Source organism: Mustela nivalis (assembly GCF_964662115.1).
Source record: "Mustela nivalis genome assembly, chromosome: 4".
Taxonomy (NCBI): domain Eukaryota; kingdom Metazoa; phylum Chordata; class Mammalia; order Carnivora; family Mustelidae; genus Mustela; species Mustela nivalis.
The window spans coordinates 117,082,109-117,100,759 of NC_139023.1; the positions used below are offsets into that span (position 1 = coordinate 117,082,109).

At 43.1% G+C, this 18,651-nt stretch overlaps 1 protein-coding gene across 24 annotated transcripts in view; it reads left to right on the forward strand.

The window, feature by feature from the left end:
• FAM13A (family with sequence similarity 13 member A) overlaps positions 1-18,651 on the forward strand; it is a 360,572-nt gene that overhangs the window by 321,162 nt on the left and 20,759 nt on the right. For all 24 annotated transcript variants that reach the window (XM_082726581.1, XM_082726582.1, XM_082726578.1 and 21 more), the window contains 6 exons: positions 3,967-4,114; positions 12,750-12,960; positions 13,396-13,534; positions 14,327-14,408; positions 15,187-15,407; positions 16,035-16,118. In XM_082726581.1, the coding sequence (XP_082582707.1) occupies positions 3,967-4,114; positions 12,750-12,960; positions 13,396-13,534; positions 14,327-14,408; positions 15,187-15,407; positions 16,035-16,118 (885 nt within the window). The remainder of the gene's footprint in view (positions 1-3,966; positions 4,115-12,749; positions 12,961-13,395; positions 13,535-14,326; positions 14,409-15,186; positions 15,408-16,034; positions 16,119-18,651) is intronic.

The window sequence follows — 18,651 nt, forward strand, 5'->3', positions numbered from 1 at the left end:
ACGTCAGGTGCTGGTGAGACCAGTGAGGCCAGAAATTCGGAACCAGACCTACAGGAGCAGCAGGCCAATGAAAGAGCAACCCCAGGGACTGATCACAGCACAGCAGGACAGAGGTGGGCATGTGGACACGCTGGCAAGTGCTGTGCCACGCGTGTCTGTGCTGTGCAAGCTGGTGCGGTTTATGTAGGAGAGACCCTTCCCCTGCTGTGTGGGAAATCAGGCCAGAAAGTCCAGAAGCTTATGTAGGTTAACATAGGTCTACAATGTGAGTGATACACTGTTCTATGTGGCACATCCTAAACACCCTTACACAGTGACTCCAGACACACTGATCTCTTTGCTGTTCCTTAAACACAATGACCATGCCTCAGGGCCTTTGCATTTGCTTTCCTTCTTCCTGGAATGCTCTTCCCATGGAAGGTTCACTCGCACATTTCCTTCTTACCTCTGCTTATATGTCACCTCATAAGAAAGGCCTTTCCTGACCACTGGATAGAAAATAGAAAACCATGACCCCCACCTCCATCACCTCTCTTACTCTGCTTTAGTTTTATCCATAGTCCCTGCCACTACCTGACATTTTGTTCTTTGCTTACTGTCACTTCCTATAAGATTTGTTAGGACAGACTTTATTGTCTCCTCTGAAGTATCCCCAGTGTTTAGAAAATTGTCTGGCATGTGGTAGGTATGCAAAAATCATTAGCTGAATTAATGAGTAAATATTATCTTTGTATCTCTTGCACACAGTGGCCCTATAATAAGTATATATCGTGTGATATATATTATTATTGAATAGACTGATAGAGTTCCGACCTGATTCTCTTCGTTAGAATAAGAGGATCTTAGGGGTTGTCTGTTCCAGCCTCCTACCCAGGGCAGTAATGTCTCCCTCTCCCACATGCCTGACTCGCCAACTTCATCTCAGCACTGTGAGGGGCAGCTCACTAATTCACAAGGTCGTCCATTGTTGTACTGCACCCCAATCAACTGTTCTTAGAACGCCACTGGGCATTCTTGAGCCTTTTCCACAAAATGTCAGCTCTTTCAGTGTAAGGAGCTTGCGTGGCTCACAGAGCCCAGCACAGAGGGGTTGTGCCAACCCATGCTGTTGAAGAAATGAAGACATCTCTGCATTTTGGAGGGTAAAAAATTAGTTTTCTAATTTCAGCTTTCTTTAAAATGGATACTAATTCCGATGCAGAAAAAATTTTGTAACCTCGATTTCCTTTGTAATGGGTCTAATACAGATGTAGCAATCATGAACAGTACACATTTTTACATGTGTGTGTGTATGTATGAGTGTTTTAGTATTTTACATGTGTCATGTCAAGCACCGCAGGTCTCTTAGTGCCCTGGTGGACACAGGCATGGCAGGAAGCAAAGCCAGTGTCTGGCATTGGGAAGGGACACAGGCTGCCTACAGAACCCAATGCTTAGGCCTATAGGTCTTCCCACCAGCATTCACTCCCATCTGTAAAGCTTCAGCCTGGAAAACACATTTCACCATTGTTACTCTGTTTCTAAAATCCTTCCATGGCTTTCCCTTATCAACCCCAGGCTAAAATCCAGACTTAGCCGAGCACGCAAGGCCTTTCTCAGTCCAGTGAGCTCGGTCCAGTGAGTTCACCCTACACCCTCATCACCGGCCGTCCCTCTGTCCTGTGCTCCCCTGCTGTGACCAGGGAACACCAGGGGGCCTGTCTCTGCACCTGTTCCTCCTCCTCAACCCCTCTCACCCACACTGCCCCCAAAACAGAATTGCTGTTGCTGACTCATGATGGGAATCCCCAGTGGCTTCTTTTCTCATCCTGCGCTGAGAACTCCCCTCCTCCAGGTAGCATGGTTCACCTTGAATGGCTGTGAAACATGTCTCATCTCCAGCACCTCTTTCTGGCATTTGGAGATGTGCCAGTGCTTTCCTCATTTTCCCATGGTGCCTAGAAATGATGAAGAGACCGAGGGCCTCCTCTGTGTGTACCTTACGCTCCAGGCACTGTGCTAATGGCCTTGCATGCCTTTTCCTAGCTCTTCAAAGGAACCTTGCTATATTGGAATTGTTCATGCCCATTTCCCAGACTAAGAAATGGAGGCTCAGCAAAGTGCAGCAGCTCAGCCAGGGCGCCAAACACAGCAACTGTCAGCCATGCTGGTCCGCTTGTCCGCAAGACCCGCGAACATCCCCGTGTAGTGCAGTGCCGGAGGCCAGCACACGCTCCTCGGGAACGTGTGCTTGCATCATGGAATCATATTTCTTATAGTCTTCCTGTTTGTATGTCTCTAAGTGGAATGAGTGTTAGAAATCTTTACTAAGAAGATGTTTATTTGTTGCATGCATATTCTAACACACGCACGCATGCACTCTATGTGACTTCGTAGTTATTAATGAGCTGAGGTCCGGATTTGGTCATTCCGCCCTGGTCCACTTAGGCTTCAGCTCAAGGAACAAATGACTCTTACGGCATAAATGCATAATCTGGTTTTCACCCAATAGACAAGCGGCATTTTGGAAAGTGTCTTAAAACCCCGGATTTACCTGACGATTCCATCTGACTTTAGTAGCTCATCAGAAACTGATGGATGGTATTTCATTTTATTCCCAATGTGGTGAAGAAAATAGCGGTCCTCATGTATCATTTTATGGAAATATAATAGTAAAAGCCCCTAGAATATTCCCTGGTGATATCAAAGTGGGTTGAACAGCTACTAAAAGTAGCTGGTAGTCTTAACAGTGCTTATTTTAAGCAGAAGAACATTTCTCATGCATTAATGGAATCATTTATGATTTCCACATGTTTGGGTTCTTTTCTTTTATTATATTTGCTAAAATGAATTTCCAGTTATTCTCCAAGAAAATCTTTTGTACAAATCTGTGCTACTTGAGAAGAATATTTGTAAGTAAATACTTGTGTTTATAATCTTAGGAGAGAAGGGAAAGTGACAGTGGCTGGGTTTATAAGATACCAAAAGAGCAAAGAAAAAATGAACGAATTTCAATGCGAATTTTGTTTGCATAAAATCACATAGCTAAAATAGCAGCCTTTAGGAGAGAGTTTTCCCCTCCCCCAGATAGCCCTGCCTAGGAGTAGGTGCCCCCAAGGAGCAAAACCAAGTGTAGCTGAGTATTTAATATTCAGACTGGATAAATAGTACAAAAACAAGTGACAGTTGGATATTTGTAAGATATAAATTATGCATTGCTGACTTGCCAGTTCTTGGCTTTTTACTCTTTAAAAAAAAAAAAAAACCCACTCCCTATGTAATTTTGGCTTACTTCCATAATCTGTCTTCCTTACGGCTAGCCCAGATGAGCCGCCAAACCCCTGTGCTGTTTGAATTTGCGCAACAATGCTTTAATACCCAGAGCTCCTCCATAAATAGTCTGTCCTCCCCACACTTTGGGTGAAAACAACCACAGGAAATCTGGGAACGTGCAGCTAGCCCCGCTTAATTGATCTAAGCCTCTGCCGGGGCCAACAGGAGAACGTCCGTTTACACAGCTCTGGGCCTTGCTGGACTGTTTACCTAAGGGGCAAAGAAGTCTGCACGCAGGAGACACCATGTTGCTTCTCCAGCCTTAGCAACAGCAGTCGCGGGATTTTGTTGTTGTTTACGATCTGCAGAGCCCTACTCCTTTAAGGAAACACAAACTCCTTTCCCTCCTTCCCAGCCCCAATCAGTCACCATCAAGACCGTCAGCTGCCTGCAGTTACCAGGAGCAGCGGCTCTGGGAAACCCTTCTGCCTTTCTCGCAGAAGAAAAGTTAAAGGAGCACAGAGGGACGGTGGCGATTTGCATGCCAGTGGCCAGCTAGCATCCAGGGGCATCAGGCTATGATTTTGGTTTCTGTACTGGGTGCAGCCGCCGCCACAGCCTGGGAGGTTTCCCCCAGAAAGAGTGGACTTGCTGCAGACGTCTGTGGGTGTTGGTGAGCCGTAGCTCCTCAGAGACGTTGTGCTGTCATTACAGACCCCCGCGATGAAGATCCAGGAGCACCCCGGCGTACCTGACTCCAAACTGCAGAGGACTCCAGATGCGGACGACCAGCGGGAGAGCTTCGTCTCCCAAGTGCCTGAGCTCGACCTGACTGCATTGTGTGATGACAAGAGCTGGGAAGGTAGGACCATCGGCTGTTTGGATGATTTCATATCGGAAAAGCGTATATAAAGTAGCCTAAATGAGAGGGGCGTCACCACATGGATGTATGAAAGCAGAGGGTGTAGGACTAACTGCATTCCTAAATGACTGCAGATCCTTTCCCTGGTATGGGAATGTGTCTCATTAAATGTTGCCGGGAGTCACTGCAATCTAAGAAAGAAAATGCGTTTGCCCTCTATTGTAGTGTCACCTTGCAGCCTTCTTTATTTCTTAACTCCCCCGGAGTGCCGCTACCTGTGTGTTTCCCCTCTGGTAGCACCGAGCACAGGACTGAGCATGCCGTGCACATTTAGGACTTCGGCTGGGAGCCGCTACATGCCAACCCCCTGCCTCCTTCATTAAATCCCCCTCCCATTTTTTCAAGAAAGATTCAGTTTGCTTTGCTTTTGTGATTGTCTTTATGGACAGAATTTTTTAAAAGCTGTGTTAGCCAGCATCAGGGATTTGTCATCAAAGAGAAAACTGTATAAAAAAAAGTGCTTCCAATGGAAAGCCTGCAATAATGCAGTGTTGAAGGCTGGTTTTCCTAGAGATTTTTGGCAAAACGTTAAAAATGGACTTGTGAGGAAGAAGAGGGTGTCCTCATCTTGTCAAAACTGCATTTCAGGAAGGTGCTGGCAGCGGTGCCATCAAGCCGCACTTCCTTCCTTATCCATGTGTCTGCATCCAGACCTGTGTCAACGTGTATCCAGAATGCACGCCCGGCTGCCTCTGTACGATGGGTGTGTTTGGAGACTACAAAGAGGGAGAAATTGTGTGCCTGGTTTCAGAATAGCAGCACGACTTAACACGACCACACAGAGAATCACAGCTCCAGGAAATCAGTCCCTTTCCGAAGCGCCTGGATTTCCTTGTGTTCTCCCTCAACCCTCTTTAAACCAGAAAGTACTTGTGATAGTGAATTTAGATGAAGGAGCAAAAGACGATCTAAACAGACACAAGGTGAAAAATAGTAATCCTTCTATGCTCCTTGCACCCAGGGCTTGGTGCAGCAAAAACAAGCTGGTTTTTTTGTGTTGTTTTGTTTTGTTTTGTTTTTAAATTCTAGTTCTCCCTCTTTGCAATTCAAGAAACATGTTCTAGCCCTTTACCATGTAATTAGGCAGTTGGGTGGGAGATTTTCTCAGACCTTCCCAGCTCATGATATGGTCACTAGAAAAAGATTGCAGGGTGTTTGTTTTGTTTCCTTTTTAATTTCAGTGGTACATCCCTGGGTAGTGTTTTATTGTTCTTCTTTTGTTTTATGCACTTTGGGATATTAGGTGTGTTTTAAATTCATTAAAAACAAATCCCCACCACCACCAAAAAAAGTCCCATAGTAGCTACTGTGGCCCAATAAACGAAAAAAGCAGTAGTCAAAACAAGTGCTGTATTTGGATTTCAGGAATAACGGTCTCCTCTCATCAGTAACACAAAACTTTAGATAAAAACTAGGATTTTTGGACAGAATTCAAATTAGCCACATTATCTTGGTATATTCAGTAAAGGGGCACGAAGACTCTTCTAGTCCCCCTGAAATGGGCTCAGTTTGATGATTTTTATCTTGATCAGTCATAAATTTGTGATCTCTTCCAGCATACGTGAAGAGGCCAGAATGAAAACTCCCACCAGGGTGGTTGGAAGTTAACTTTCCTTAAAACTGTTTTATTACTTAATGTAAATAACTGTCTTCTAAATGATAATATAATAATAATAATAATAATAATAATTTGAAGGAACCAACTAGATGGAATTTTAAAAAGCTTATCAGGGAGGAAATACAATAGGCTTGGAAATGCTAATTATGTTATCTATGTAATTTATGAAAGGACTTGTGTTAACTTTTGCCAATTACTGCTTGTTACTGAACTTGCATATCTTAAAAATCTACACTGATTCATTTCAAGGCCATTTTGATCATTTGGTTACTGCTTTCAGTAGCCCCTTTTTACCATATATTTATTTTAAACATTCATGTGATATTATTATAGTAAGTGTAGTCAAAATAAAGGAATTGTTGCATATAAAGAGTAGTTCAGATGAGAGCTGTAAGTCCAATCGCTAAAATACTACTCTTGTTTTATAGCCTCAATAAGAAACAAACAAGTTTAATGGTAGCTTCGCAGTAAGGAATCCACTTTGCACTAATTTAATCTGTGAAAGTGAAACCAAATATATAAATGGAATTAATAGTTTACGCAAACCTTCTGAGCCAGAATCTGTCTGTAAGTCTCCCTTACCAGTCTCCCAGCCCCCGTGTAGTGTTTGCTGGTCCCCATCCCCACACCTCAGTTCACACTCTCCTATCCAGGCAGAGTCGCAGAATGTCAGGTGTGATGGTCCTCAGTGAGTAGCCTGCTGGCGCTAGCCTCAGCCCTGGGTGCTCCCGTGCAGCAGTGACATTCTCTGGCTTCTGGGCCAGAGTGTGTCCAGGCAACAAAAAAAGGAAATGAACCCGATGATTAGATTCCATAGCCTACCTAGAGCGGAATCCTGTCAAAGTGAACGTAGGATCAGAGTCTAATCATGCTTGTTGGCAGATACATAATACATGCTTTTTTCTTTTTTTCTTTCTCTCTGTATGTAGCTATATATTAGGGCACATTTTTTTGACCTATCTACATCGTATTATTATTTTATTACTGCCACTCTCCAAAATTAAATGAGTACACAAATCAAATGTACTTTTATTTGTTATGTAGAGAATTGCATAATTAGAATGTTCCTAATCAGCCAATTCATGTTGATTTGGAAGTATTTGTGGAAGTATTGAGGTTTAAATACTCAGCTGTCCTGGTGAAGTTAAACTTAAAAGAACATTTTTTTTTTTTTTTTAAAGATTTTGCTTACTTGACAGAGATCACAAGTAGACAGAGAGGCAGGCAGAGAGAGATAGGGGGAAGCAGTATCCCCGCTGAGCAGAGAGCCCAATGTGGGGTTCGATCCCAGGACCTTGGGATCATGACCTGAGCCAAAGGCAGAAGCTTTAACCCACTGAGCCACCCAGGTGCCCCAAAAGAACATTTTTAAAGGGCTAAAATACTTTATGCTTCTTATTTATTACTTGCTACTTGTCAAAAATAACCTTTAAAATTCTCTGAAAGAATGATGAAAAAGCAAAGGATCTTAAAGACCTTTTGACTGGATGCTGCCATTATACAGGTAAAAAAGCTGAGGCCTAAAGAAGAAAAATGATGATTCAGGATAATGAAATCTCCTGACTTCCTCTCTGATGCCTCTTTCTCAGCAACACCAGTTTTGTGTCCTGGCAAGCAGTGGGCCATAATGGCTAAGACCAGGCACATCCTGGGTTCAAATCCCAGCTCTACTACTTTAGCAGCTTTGTGGACAAGTTACTAAATGTGTTACAGTTTTGACCTCAGTTTCTCCATCTTTAAATAGGCATAACAGGGACACCTGGGTGGCTCAGTTGGTTGTATATCTGCCTTCGGTTCAGATCAAGATCTCAGGGTCCTGGGATCGAGTCCCACATTGGGCTTCCTGCTTGGCGAGGAGTCTACTTCTTCTCACTCTGCCTCCTCCCCCTCTGCTCATGCTCTGTCTTTCTCAATAAATAAATATTTTTTTAAAATAAAAATAAATAGGCCTAACAACAGACAATAATGAGTAAACAGATATTATAGTATTCACTTAGTAAGCTTGTTGTAAGAATTAAGTGAGCTAGTATTTGCAAAGTGCTTGGCACAGTACAGGCACCTAACAGGCATTACATGAGTGTTAGTTGATGTTATTACTGTCTTCCATAAATGTTTCCAAGTGTAGTTTCAGGAAAAACCAGACTAAGTTGGACTTCTTTGAAACCAGAGCCCAGATCTACCTAATGACAGTGGGTGGCTCTGAACACAGAGAAGGAGTCCATAATTACTGGGTCCTCCATTGCTGCCCAAGGACAGATCTTAACAAACCAACCTCTGTGTGTGTGTGTGTGTGTGTGTGTGTGTGTGAGAGAGAGAGAGAAAGAGAGATTGACTCTAGATTAGGAAATGTCTCATTCAAAAAGACCTCAGCTGGGCCTCTACAGGGACTCCAGTGCCCTGTCAGATTTGGAAGGAATAGCAGGCAGGTAACAGAGTCAATTAGTAACTGATTAAGCAACAGTACTTAAATGTGCAGATACACAGATCAAAGTTGACACAAATAGGGGTATTCTCATTAGGAAAGTCCTCAGCTCTAGCCTGTTCCACACATTTTATTAATGACTTGAATGGAGCAATTAAGGACTCACTTATTAAATTTGCAAATAGAGACAAAGCAGATAGAAAGATTAAATTGGGATTGACAAAGCTGACAACTAAGGTTTCTTCTAACTCTGAGAGTTTGTTTGCAAGATTAACTGAACAGTTTAATAGTACTACCACTGTTAAGTCTTGGAACACTAAGGAAATTTTAAAGTTTTTTTAAAAAATTTGACAGAGATCACAAGTAGGCAAAGAGGCAGGCCGAGTGGCGGGGGTGGGGAGAAGCAGGCTCCCCACTGGGCAGACAGCCTGATGCGGGGCTCAATCACAGGACCCTGAGCCAAAGACAGAGGCTTAACCCACTAAGCCACCCAGGTGCCCCAAGGAAATTTTTATAATGGGATTTCCCTCCCTATATGGGATTTACATCTTCCAGCGTCTGGGATGTGCCCATTCCTCCTCGCCCCACCAAGGATCCACCTTGAAAGACGGCATGATGTTGCGCCAGGGCGTAATGCCTCTAAATAGCACATAGTTGGAAATGAGAAGTGGAAGACATCAGCTCCTGTAATTCTAGCAGGTTTCTTCAATAAATCATCTTAGTAGCCCATTTTCTTTTGTATAGCAAATGGATCCAGCCGGCCAAGCAGTCTCTCTATTTTCCATAGAGAGACATGCCATATTTATGTTCAGTGTTCTTTGTGACAAGACACACGGCTGAAATCACAGAACTTAAGGAATTCTGGTCTGGATATAAAAACACATTTCTTTTTGTGGTGTTTTAAGATGAAAATCTAATTTGAAACCTCTAATCTTTTCTGTTTTCCATTTGAATACTTTCCTTGCAATATATTTGTCCATTTCATTGCTCTAGAATTACTGATTAAAATATAAACTATTTTCCAGACTAGGCACTGGGAGTGGTCGGTGAATGCATCCTCGAAACTGAATCTCTAGGTCGGCAGTGCAATTGGGCATCCTGTCCGGTAGACACTGCTCTATTCAGTTCTTCCTTTTTTGTCTAGTTGAGTGTCAACTATCAAAACATGAATAGGCCTTGTATTTTTAGATCATTACAAACGAAGAATAGTTGGCATTTTTGATTTAGTTATATTGAACTACATATTATGTGTAATTTTATCAATTATAAGAGCCTTAAATTATAATTCGATAGAAGAAAAGGAAAGAGAGATCTTTCCGTTTACAACAACATGAATGGGTCTAGAGGGTATTATGCTAAGTGAAATAAGTCAGACTGAGAAAGACAACTATCATGATTTTACTTACATGGAATTTAAGAAACAAACAAATGAACAAGGGGGAAAAAGAGACAAAAAATGGACTCTTACCTACAAGCTGGTGGTTGCCAGAGGGAGGGTGGGGAGATGGGTGATATAGATAAAAGGAAGTAAGAGTGCACTAATCTTGATGAGCACTGAGTAATGCAAGGAATTCTTAAATATTATACACCTGAAACTAATATAACACAGTATATTAATTATATTTCAATAAAAAGTAAATGAATTAATCCATGGAAACTGAGAGAGAGAGAAGAGAAAAATGCAAGCATTTAATGTTGGGTGGGTGAGAAACTTCACTCCTGTTCTACATGCATACTAATGATGCAGCATAACCTTTTACTTTGTTAATTGAAATTCATAATGGTTTACATTTGTCATTTTTTAGTGAATTCATTTATGCTAACTATATCCTTTAAGAGAAAATGTCACCCATAAGCTAGAATTCAGCTGCGTATTTCGTATATAGCACTGGTGATGTTAAGAAAAGGGCATACTGGGTCTTATCTATCATTCAAGTGAGCCGGGAATGAGTCTGTGTTGATGCAAAGGAAATCTGATAAATGGCTCCACAAAGCCTCAAACAAGCGTAACTCTGCTCCATGATTCGTGTTGTATTGTTAATTCAGGATCACGGTACCTTTCTTAGTTGGAAAATGGTCACAGACACTCTCATTTTGTACACAGAGGACACGGAACCGAAAAGTAAAAGCTCACTTGTGATATTTCTAAAGAGATATTCTGCTAGGTTCAGACAAATTAAAGGATTTCAGGATCTAAGGTAACACTTTTTCAAACTAAACTGTTATGAGTAGAAATGTCCAACTAGCCAGCACACCCACGTGCCAATACCAACATCAGACTTTGCTTTGCCTGTGCCCTCTGTCCCCCGCACACCACTTGGCCTTCCCCACCTTGTTTTGCTACTTTGCCACTCTGCCCCGAGGTTATTGCTGGCTGCCTCTTAACTCTTTCCCTGCCTGGCTCTGTTGATATTAGTCCTTACAGAAAATCCCTGCTGTCTTAAGAATTATCATGAAATTAAAGATACAGTCTGGTCATTTTCATAGTTTCATTTTCCGTAACTTAGCACTACACTTATCTTATTTCTCTAAGGATTACTTTCCTCTTACCCTATCCTTCCCTCACTGTTCATCAGTTTTTTGCATAAAAGAGCTCCTATCTGAGCCCTAATGCTTACGAGGAGCCTTCTATAAACTTTAGTGCAAATGAGGGGCAACTTCTGGGCACCTCCAGATTTAGCCAGATATGTCTACCAGAATGTTCCCTGCTACTTTTTGAGAGTAGTGGGGGAAAAAAAATCTGTCTTTAACAATGCTTCCATATTTTTAAAAAATATTTTATATTACCATCTGAGCTCCCAGAGAACTTCATTCTCTTTAAACTATGAGAACCTATGGACCTCATTCCACATAAGGTCAATTTTTGCTTACATTAATATGCTTAACTCCCCTACTGTGGGATCTTCAAAAATTTCAGATAATCATCCTTGTGATTGGGGCATATGGCATGTACTAAATTGAAGCACTGTCCTTCAAGTCAGGAGATTTCGTTTTGTCCCTACTCTTGTCATTGATTAGATATTTGCTCTTAGAATCTTCAGGTTTCAGTTTCCTTGTCTATAATCTGTTGGGTTGACTCTGTGATTCTTAAACTTGAATGCATATAGGATCACTTGGGCAGATTTTAAAGTACTGGAGGTGGGGAGGTTGATATCTGGGCCCTCACCTCAATATTCTGTTTAGTTGGCTGAGGGGGGGAGCATTAGAAGTTATGTGCATCTCCCTTCATGATGCTAATGTGTAGCTGGGGTTGAGAAATCACTAAATTAGATAGTGCATGGAGTTTCAACCAGCTCTAATGTTCTATGATTATGATATGATCTTTTTAAATAAAATACTGAACAAGCACTTGTTTAAGACAGTTTAGTAGATCTGATAAACACTTTGATAGCTGAAGGAACGAGTGTTGCTCTAGGAATTCCAGAATTTCCAAGCATGGCCAGATCCCAGCCTTGTGTAAGTCACACTAATCCCTAAGTATACTTAAAGCCTACCTTCTATTCAAATTCAGGGACTGCTATAAATAAAAACCCTACATCATCTGAGATCTGTCTTTCAAATCTGATAGGATTTTTTTTTTAATGCATACTAAGTTGGATCTTGAAGGAAAGAGAAATAAATACTACCCCATTCCCTCCAAAAATGACAAATCGGGATGTTGCATTGAGTGTATTTTTTCTTTTTCTTTTTTTTTTTAAGATTTCATTTATTTATTTGACAGACAGAGATCACAAGTAGGCAGAGAGAGAGGAGGAAGCAGGCTCCCTGCCGAGCAGAGAGCCGGATGTGGGGCTCCATCCCAGGACCTTGAGACCATGACCTGAGCCGAAGGCAGAGGCTTTAACCCACTGAGCCACACAGGCGCCCCGAGTGTATTTTTTTCCTAAAGACTGTCTAAAATAATTTGTACAGATTTACCCTTTGTAAAGCATTCTTCTTTTTCTTTTTCTCTTTGACTAATTTATGTAAGCATCTTATGTTAACTGTGGTCTTGAGCAGCTTCTGAAATTTCAAGTGCAAAACACACATTTTACACATGCTAATCCCAGCACTAAGCAGAAGCACATGAACAGCTTACTGAAAGCCCTAAATAGGAGGTGCAGACTCCTAGGTAAATGGGCTCTCACAAGACAAATGTGACTTCCCGGTTGTTCCAGTAAGGGACGTGCAGCTATGATGCCAAATCTCTCGCCCCCTGATGCCCATGCTTTGCTTCTCCCTAATGCCCTCACCTGGGAAATAGTCCTTGTCCCTGACCGGGGAGGGAAGTTGGAAGTATGCAGTATTTGCTCTCCTTCTTTAAGGTCATTCCTCCAGGTGACCCTAGTAACTTCTCTTTGGAAAGCAAGCAATGACATGGCTGTCAGATATATTGGTGATGCCAGCCGGGACATAGTGTCCTTCATCGGAACCTTAAATCTGAAATGCGAGTTGTTTGCATTTAAATTCAGTGCCTCCTAAAGCATTCAGAACACTTGGGAAACAGTTATGCTTCCATGAGCAATTTTGACTTCTTCCCCCTCTGTATTTTGCAGAGCCCATCCCTACCTTCTCATGGCAGCAGGAGAACGTGGACTCTGATGAAGCACGCCTCTCCCCGCAGGCCGGACGCCTGATTCGCCAGCTTCTGGATGAAGACAGTGACCCCATGCTCTCTCCTCGGTTCTACGCTTATGGGCAGAGCAGGCAATACCTGGATGACACGGAAGTGCCTCCTTCTCCCCCAAATTCCCATTCGTTCATGAGGTATGTTTGTGTTGCCGGTAAGCCAATGCATCATTAGGAAGAATGGCTATGGTGTTGCAGGTCTGCAGAAGGGCATATTGGGAATACTCCATCCTAGGACACGGGCTCTGTTGCTCCGTTTTTCAGTTGGCCCGACTAGAGCACCACATACTGCATCTCCACTAGCACTTCCTTTCCAGAGCTATCTAAAATTTAACTTTTAGGTCTGCAGTGCATATTTCAGTCCTCCCTTTACTAATTGTAAATGTGAGCGAGAGAAACTTAGACCCGTTGATAGGTGGGACATAGAGAGCTCAGGGGTCACGAAATGAACTGGTAGTACACTTCCTTTTATTGGAGAGGATGGAGACTGTTGGGACCCCAACCCTCCGTGCTGCATCCCCACCCCCAAGCCCCTATGCAGGCAACGAGTGCCCCACTCGATGTCCCTCACAGGCGCCGGAGCTCCTCTCTCGGGTCCTATGATGACGAGCGGGAGGACCTGACACCGGCCCAGCTCACGCGAAGGATTCAGAGCCTTAAAAAGAAGATCCGAAAGTTCGAAGATAGATTTGAAGAGGAGAGGAAGTACAGAGTAAGTGTCTCCTCGCAGGGTTGTCCTGTCCCCTCCCATGCCCTCCGGTCCCCTGACAGTACCCTCATGCCAGCATATCAGCAACTTGGAAAAGTGACAAAAAGTTAAGGGAGGTTTCTAGAGAGCCTCATAACAAAAAGACGATAAAAACTGGATAGTAAACCCTGAGAAGCCCCAGACGTCATACATCAGCATTTTCCTTGAATTGGGTATTCTTTCAAATGATTCGGTGTTTTAGTTGACCTCTTATAAATTCTGTGAGAAGGAATGGGAAAGATCATTAAATGACTCTTTATTTTGGCTAAAACTTAGTTCGAAATTATCTTCTAAAATTTCATCGGTACTGACCTCATTCCTCTCACAGCTCTAAGCATTGCCCCCAGGAGTGGCAGAAAGGCATTTTACGTGGTGATCCCAGCGTAAAACGTACCCCCCTCTGCTTTCCATTCTGTTAGCCCAACAGCTTAAACCCTCTGACTCCTGAAACAGGACCATGGACTTCATAGAAGTCCAGCATTTTGCCTGTGAGGGATTCTTTGAAAGCATCAAAAATAACCATATGTAAAGAAAGATAATGGAATAACATTTATGATGTTTGCTCTGATTGTTCATGTTGAATTTTTTTCCCAGTGGGACTCGACTTTCTCTTCCTCTTTAAAACGATCTGATCATGGGGCACCTGGGTGGCTCAGTTGCCCCTCAGGTCATGATCCCAGGGTTCTGGAATTGAGCCCCACGCTGGGCTCCCTGCCCCAGTTTGTATACATTTACATTAGATTTTCCTTTTCTCAGCCTTCCCACAGTGACAAAGCAGCCAATCCAGAGGTTCTAAAATGGACAAATGACCTTGCCAAATTCCGGAAACAGCTTAAAGGTAGGTAAAGTTTTAGACCTCCACCATGATTTTCACTTGCAAGAATTCACGGTATCACCGCATGCTGAGTGCCACTGCTGAAATAGTTCAGAGAAGACAATTCCTTGACGTGCTCCCCAGCCTTCTGGGTGTTCAGAGCACACCCACCCCATGCCTCACCATGGTCTCCATCACAGGACAACCGGGGTCAGCTAAGATGCAAATTCTGCGGCATTTCCCCATTTAACTAAATCATGACTTCTCATTTGCTCTGGTGTTAGGAGAAGACCTGTAAGCATGGAGGAACACAAAAAGGATTGGATCCTTGTCCCTCCAAAGCATGCTATCTCTTAGAAGATAGTCATATAAACAACCACATGGAATACAAAGGGAAAATAATTCCAAAATGACATCTGTAAGTTGTCCAGAGAAAGCTGGCCAGAGTGAGGTGCTGGATCAGTCAGTGCTACTCAACAGTGAAGGAGTGGGTATAGAAACACCTACCACGTTCTGAGAACAGCAAACCTGTGAGTGTGGCCAAAGCATGGATGTTACGTGGCTAAAGCTTTCTCAGGAACTCCGGTTAGGGAAGCACTCCAGATAGTCCAAGAAGAGGTTAGCATTTTCTCGGGTTTTACATAATAACCTAGGGATTTCAACTACTGTTATAATTAGATATTTTCTATTAAAAAAAAAAAAAAAGATGGGGCTACATGGTTACTAACACCACAGAAAAACAACTGAGGTTCAGCAGACATCAATTCTCATATGTCACCACCCCCAAATGTTTTCATACTAGAGTCCAAACTAAAGATATCGGAAGAGGACCTAACCCCCAGGATGCGGCAGCGAAGCAACACACTGCCCAAGAGTTTCGGCTCCCAACTTGAGAAAGAAGAAGAGAAGAAGCAAGAGCTCATCGATAAAGCCGTAAAGCCCAGCGTCGAGGCCACCCTGGAATCCATCCAGAGGAAGCTCCAGGAGAAGCGGGCAGAAAGCAGTCGTCCTGAGGACATTAAGGTGTGAGGATTCGGAAGCCCCAAGCCAACTGCTCGTCAACATGGTGGAGACATAGGGCCCCACACATGGGTCCCTGTGGGGGACACAGTGACATCTGCTCAGACCTCCCACACCTTCATCCCCCACACTCTTAAATGTCTGGAGAAGCAGATGGAGCAGCCCGAGAGTGTTTTCAGTGCTAGTACTTTGGTTTAGGATGACCCTTTGAAAGCAGAACACTTTCATATAGAGATTGCAAAAAGAAGCCATTGAGGTTAACAGACGGTTTGATGTCTCTGGAGTAGAAGGGCTGTAGATGATCCTTTGGGACTGTGTAACTTGTGACTGTAGTCATCACTTGGGCTGTTAAGCTAAGCCCCATGTGCCTGACAGCCTCGCTAACCTCAGCATGCCTTTGCTGCCACATGGGAGCCACAGGTAGTAGACGATGGCTCTGCTCTGCTTTCTCTGTTGCCAGCAGAAAGCCAGGAAGAGCTAATTCCTAAGTGAGCTTTGAATAGAGCTCCGAGGAACAACTGTAGGAGGATTCTTTTTAACCTTCCTTGAGGAAATTTGCTTACCGAAAGAAGCAGGAGTGTTCATAAATGTTTCCCCAACTTTGATTTCTCTCTTCTTGTGTATATTCAGGATATGACCAAAGACCAGATTGCCAACGAGAAAGTGGCCCTGCAGAAAGCTCTGTTATATTACGAAAGCATTCATGGACGGCCGGTACGTGAATGGACTGGGTTTCCTGCTTGGGCCAACTGTGTGGCTTTAGAAATGAATCTTCTATGTTCAGTATTTGATATGTGAGTTTTCCTGATGTTTAGGAGATGACTTCCTATTTTCAGGAGACCTAAGCTCTCTGAAGGCTAAACTGAGGAGATATTTCCCCTATTGAGCAGATGCTGAATTTGAGTTCCAAAGAAACAAGTTTGCCGCTAACATGTAGTCACTAGTGTTCTGCTTCAGAGGGACAGTGGTGGAGGGGGGTGTAGGTTGTAGGTGAGTACACAAAGCTCTAGAGGCTTCCCTGTCCCTAGCTCTGCCCCCATAAGCTGTCACTGACTCAAGACATTCTTGTCCCTAAAATGAAGGTGTTAAACTAGTATGACTTGCCCAAAAACTCAATCTCACTTCAGTGTAGCCGAGGCCAGTGTTTATCTGTAGAGAAGTTCCAAGCACCATCCTGAACCAGAAGTGTGAGGAATCCAAAATATGACTTTACCTTTTCCTAGCAACAGGAAGCATTGAGAGCCATTTGTTATAAAGTGTGGTTATTGCATGCTGATCATTAGTCCTGGGGGAGACCGTGGCACAGTAGGCTTCTGCTCTATTCCTTAAGAAACTCATAATCAGATATCCTTGTCAGTTACTTTCAGTGACATTCTGTGGAGAGTGCTGTCAAGAACCCAACAGAACCAGTTCTTAAGAGCAGCTATAAAGAAGCAGGAAGTTTATATTCCCAGAAGCATTTGTATACAGCCAAAATGCAGAGGTCTGTTCTCCAGTCCCAGCCCTGGCTATATAATGGAGATAGTACTTTCATGTAAAATAAACTCTTTTGAATAAAGAAGCTTCCAGAATAATGCACCAAACTCTAAGATCTGTGAGGGCAGGAGTTCTGGGTTTTGTTCATCTAAAAGGGCGCCTGATGTCAGCATCTAGCACAAACACCTGACACAATGTGCCCAATAAACTGTGGAATGCATCATCTGTGGTATTTTTGGTTCTGAATGTATCAGGTTTAAATGTAAAAAAAAAAAAAAAACCTGTGGGGCTGCTGATGATTGATTTTACTGGCCTATCCCTAGAGTGGAAAAATACTGGTGCTCCAGGATAATGGTCACGTTTCAGGCCAAGTTTTGTTTGGATTTTTTAAAGGCATTGAACCAAATAGTAAATGTACTGGAGCTTAAACATATTGTGAAACCTGTCCTTTTCTCCTGGAGGATTCAAAATTTGGAGAAGTAGAACTGAACTCCTTCGAGCAGAGAGGAGCCCCTTCTCCACTGTTGGCTCAGAGCCTTTGAAGTGTAGATCTCCTTGTGGCCACCAGGAAGGTGGAGAAGGAGGAGGGAACTTGTGCACTTTTCGGGATCAGCAGACCAAGAGTCAGATCCCAGTCCTACTGGAGCTCTAGGCTACTGAGGTAGGAGTTGAGTGTTTTGTCTGTACCGTAGCTGCCCCTTGTAGCTTGTCATGGACAGTTCAGACATGTGCAGACACATTTACCTGTGGGCTATCTGGCACTGAGGAAGTGGGCTGGGTAGCTTAGCAGGTGGCTCAGGGGTTCCCCAGTCAATAATGTTGTCGTTTCTGCTACAAGTATATGATCTGCTATCTGCGGCCATCTTCTTATTAAGTGATGGAGAGAGAACATACCTGTTTTAGTGCTCTTATCATTAGGAATATGAAATCTTAGTTCTTCGCCCTTCTCTGTTAGTTGCTTTTCTCTCATCATTCTTTTAGATGTTGGAAGGAGACCGTTTTGGGTCTGGATACTAACATCTCATCGGGCAGGGAACAAGTGCTCTAGAACTTTAAGTAGCATTCATTGCTGGTTCGTGGTCAGACTCTCTGCCTCCCTCTGGAACATGGTGCCCCAGCCTCCTCAGGAAAAACAGAGTTCATTTGATATCTGGCCAGTGTGAGAATCAAAGAGTAAACTTCTCATTCTTAGGTCTGTGGTGTTGCCATGGACCCTGAACTGTAAATACCATTTGGGCAACCCTCTTCCTAAAAGAAAAATACATGGGTTTTCAGAGCTAGCCTATCATTCCAAACCCCAGCGGGGTTTTTTTGCTTTTTGTTTGTTTGTTTGTTTGTTTTTAGAAAAGCAGGTGCTCAAAGCTCATGTGTTTTTGCTGAGTCTACAGATTTGAAAGGACAATGACTGACTGTCAGAATCATAGGCCAAAAACAGTTGTGTGCTGCTCTTGTACATTTTTTTAAACAAGGCTGTTTGCTTTAACAGTACAATCCACAGAGTGACATGTGAATGAGAAACAAAACACACTCAGTTACTCAAGGGCACATAAATCCCTACTAATTATTGTGAAAGCATGTCCTTTCAACACTTCAGGATCTCATCAAAAGACCGTGTCACAAAAAGTACAACTCATAACTTCAGGTCACTGTGGTACACATCGCTCTTTGATGACAACCTAGAAGGAACGTGTTGCTTCTCAGAGCTTCTGGTTTCTCCTTGAGTCTCTTCCTCATCAGTATATTTTCATGTTATGCTCTAACATCTTGGGAA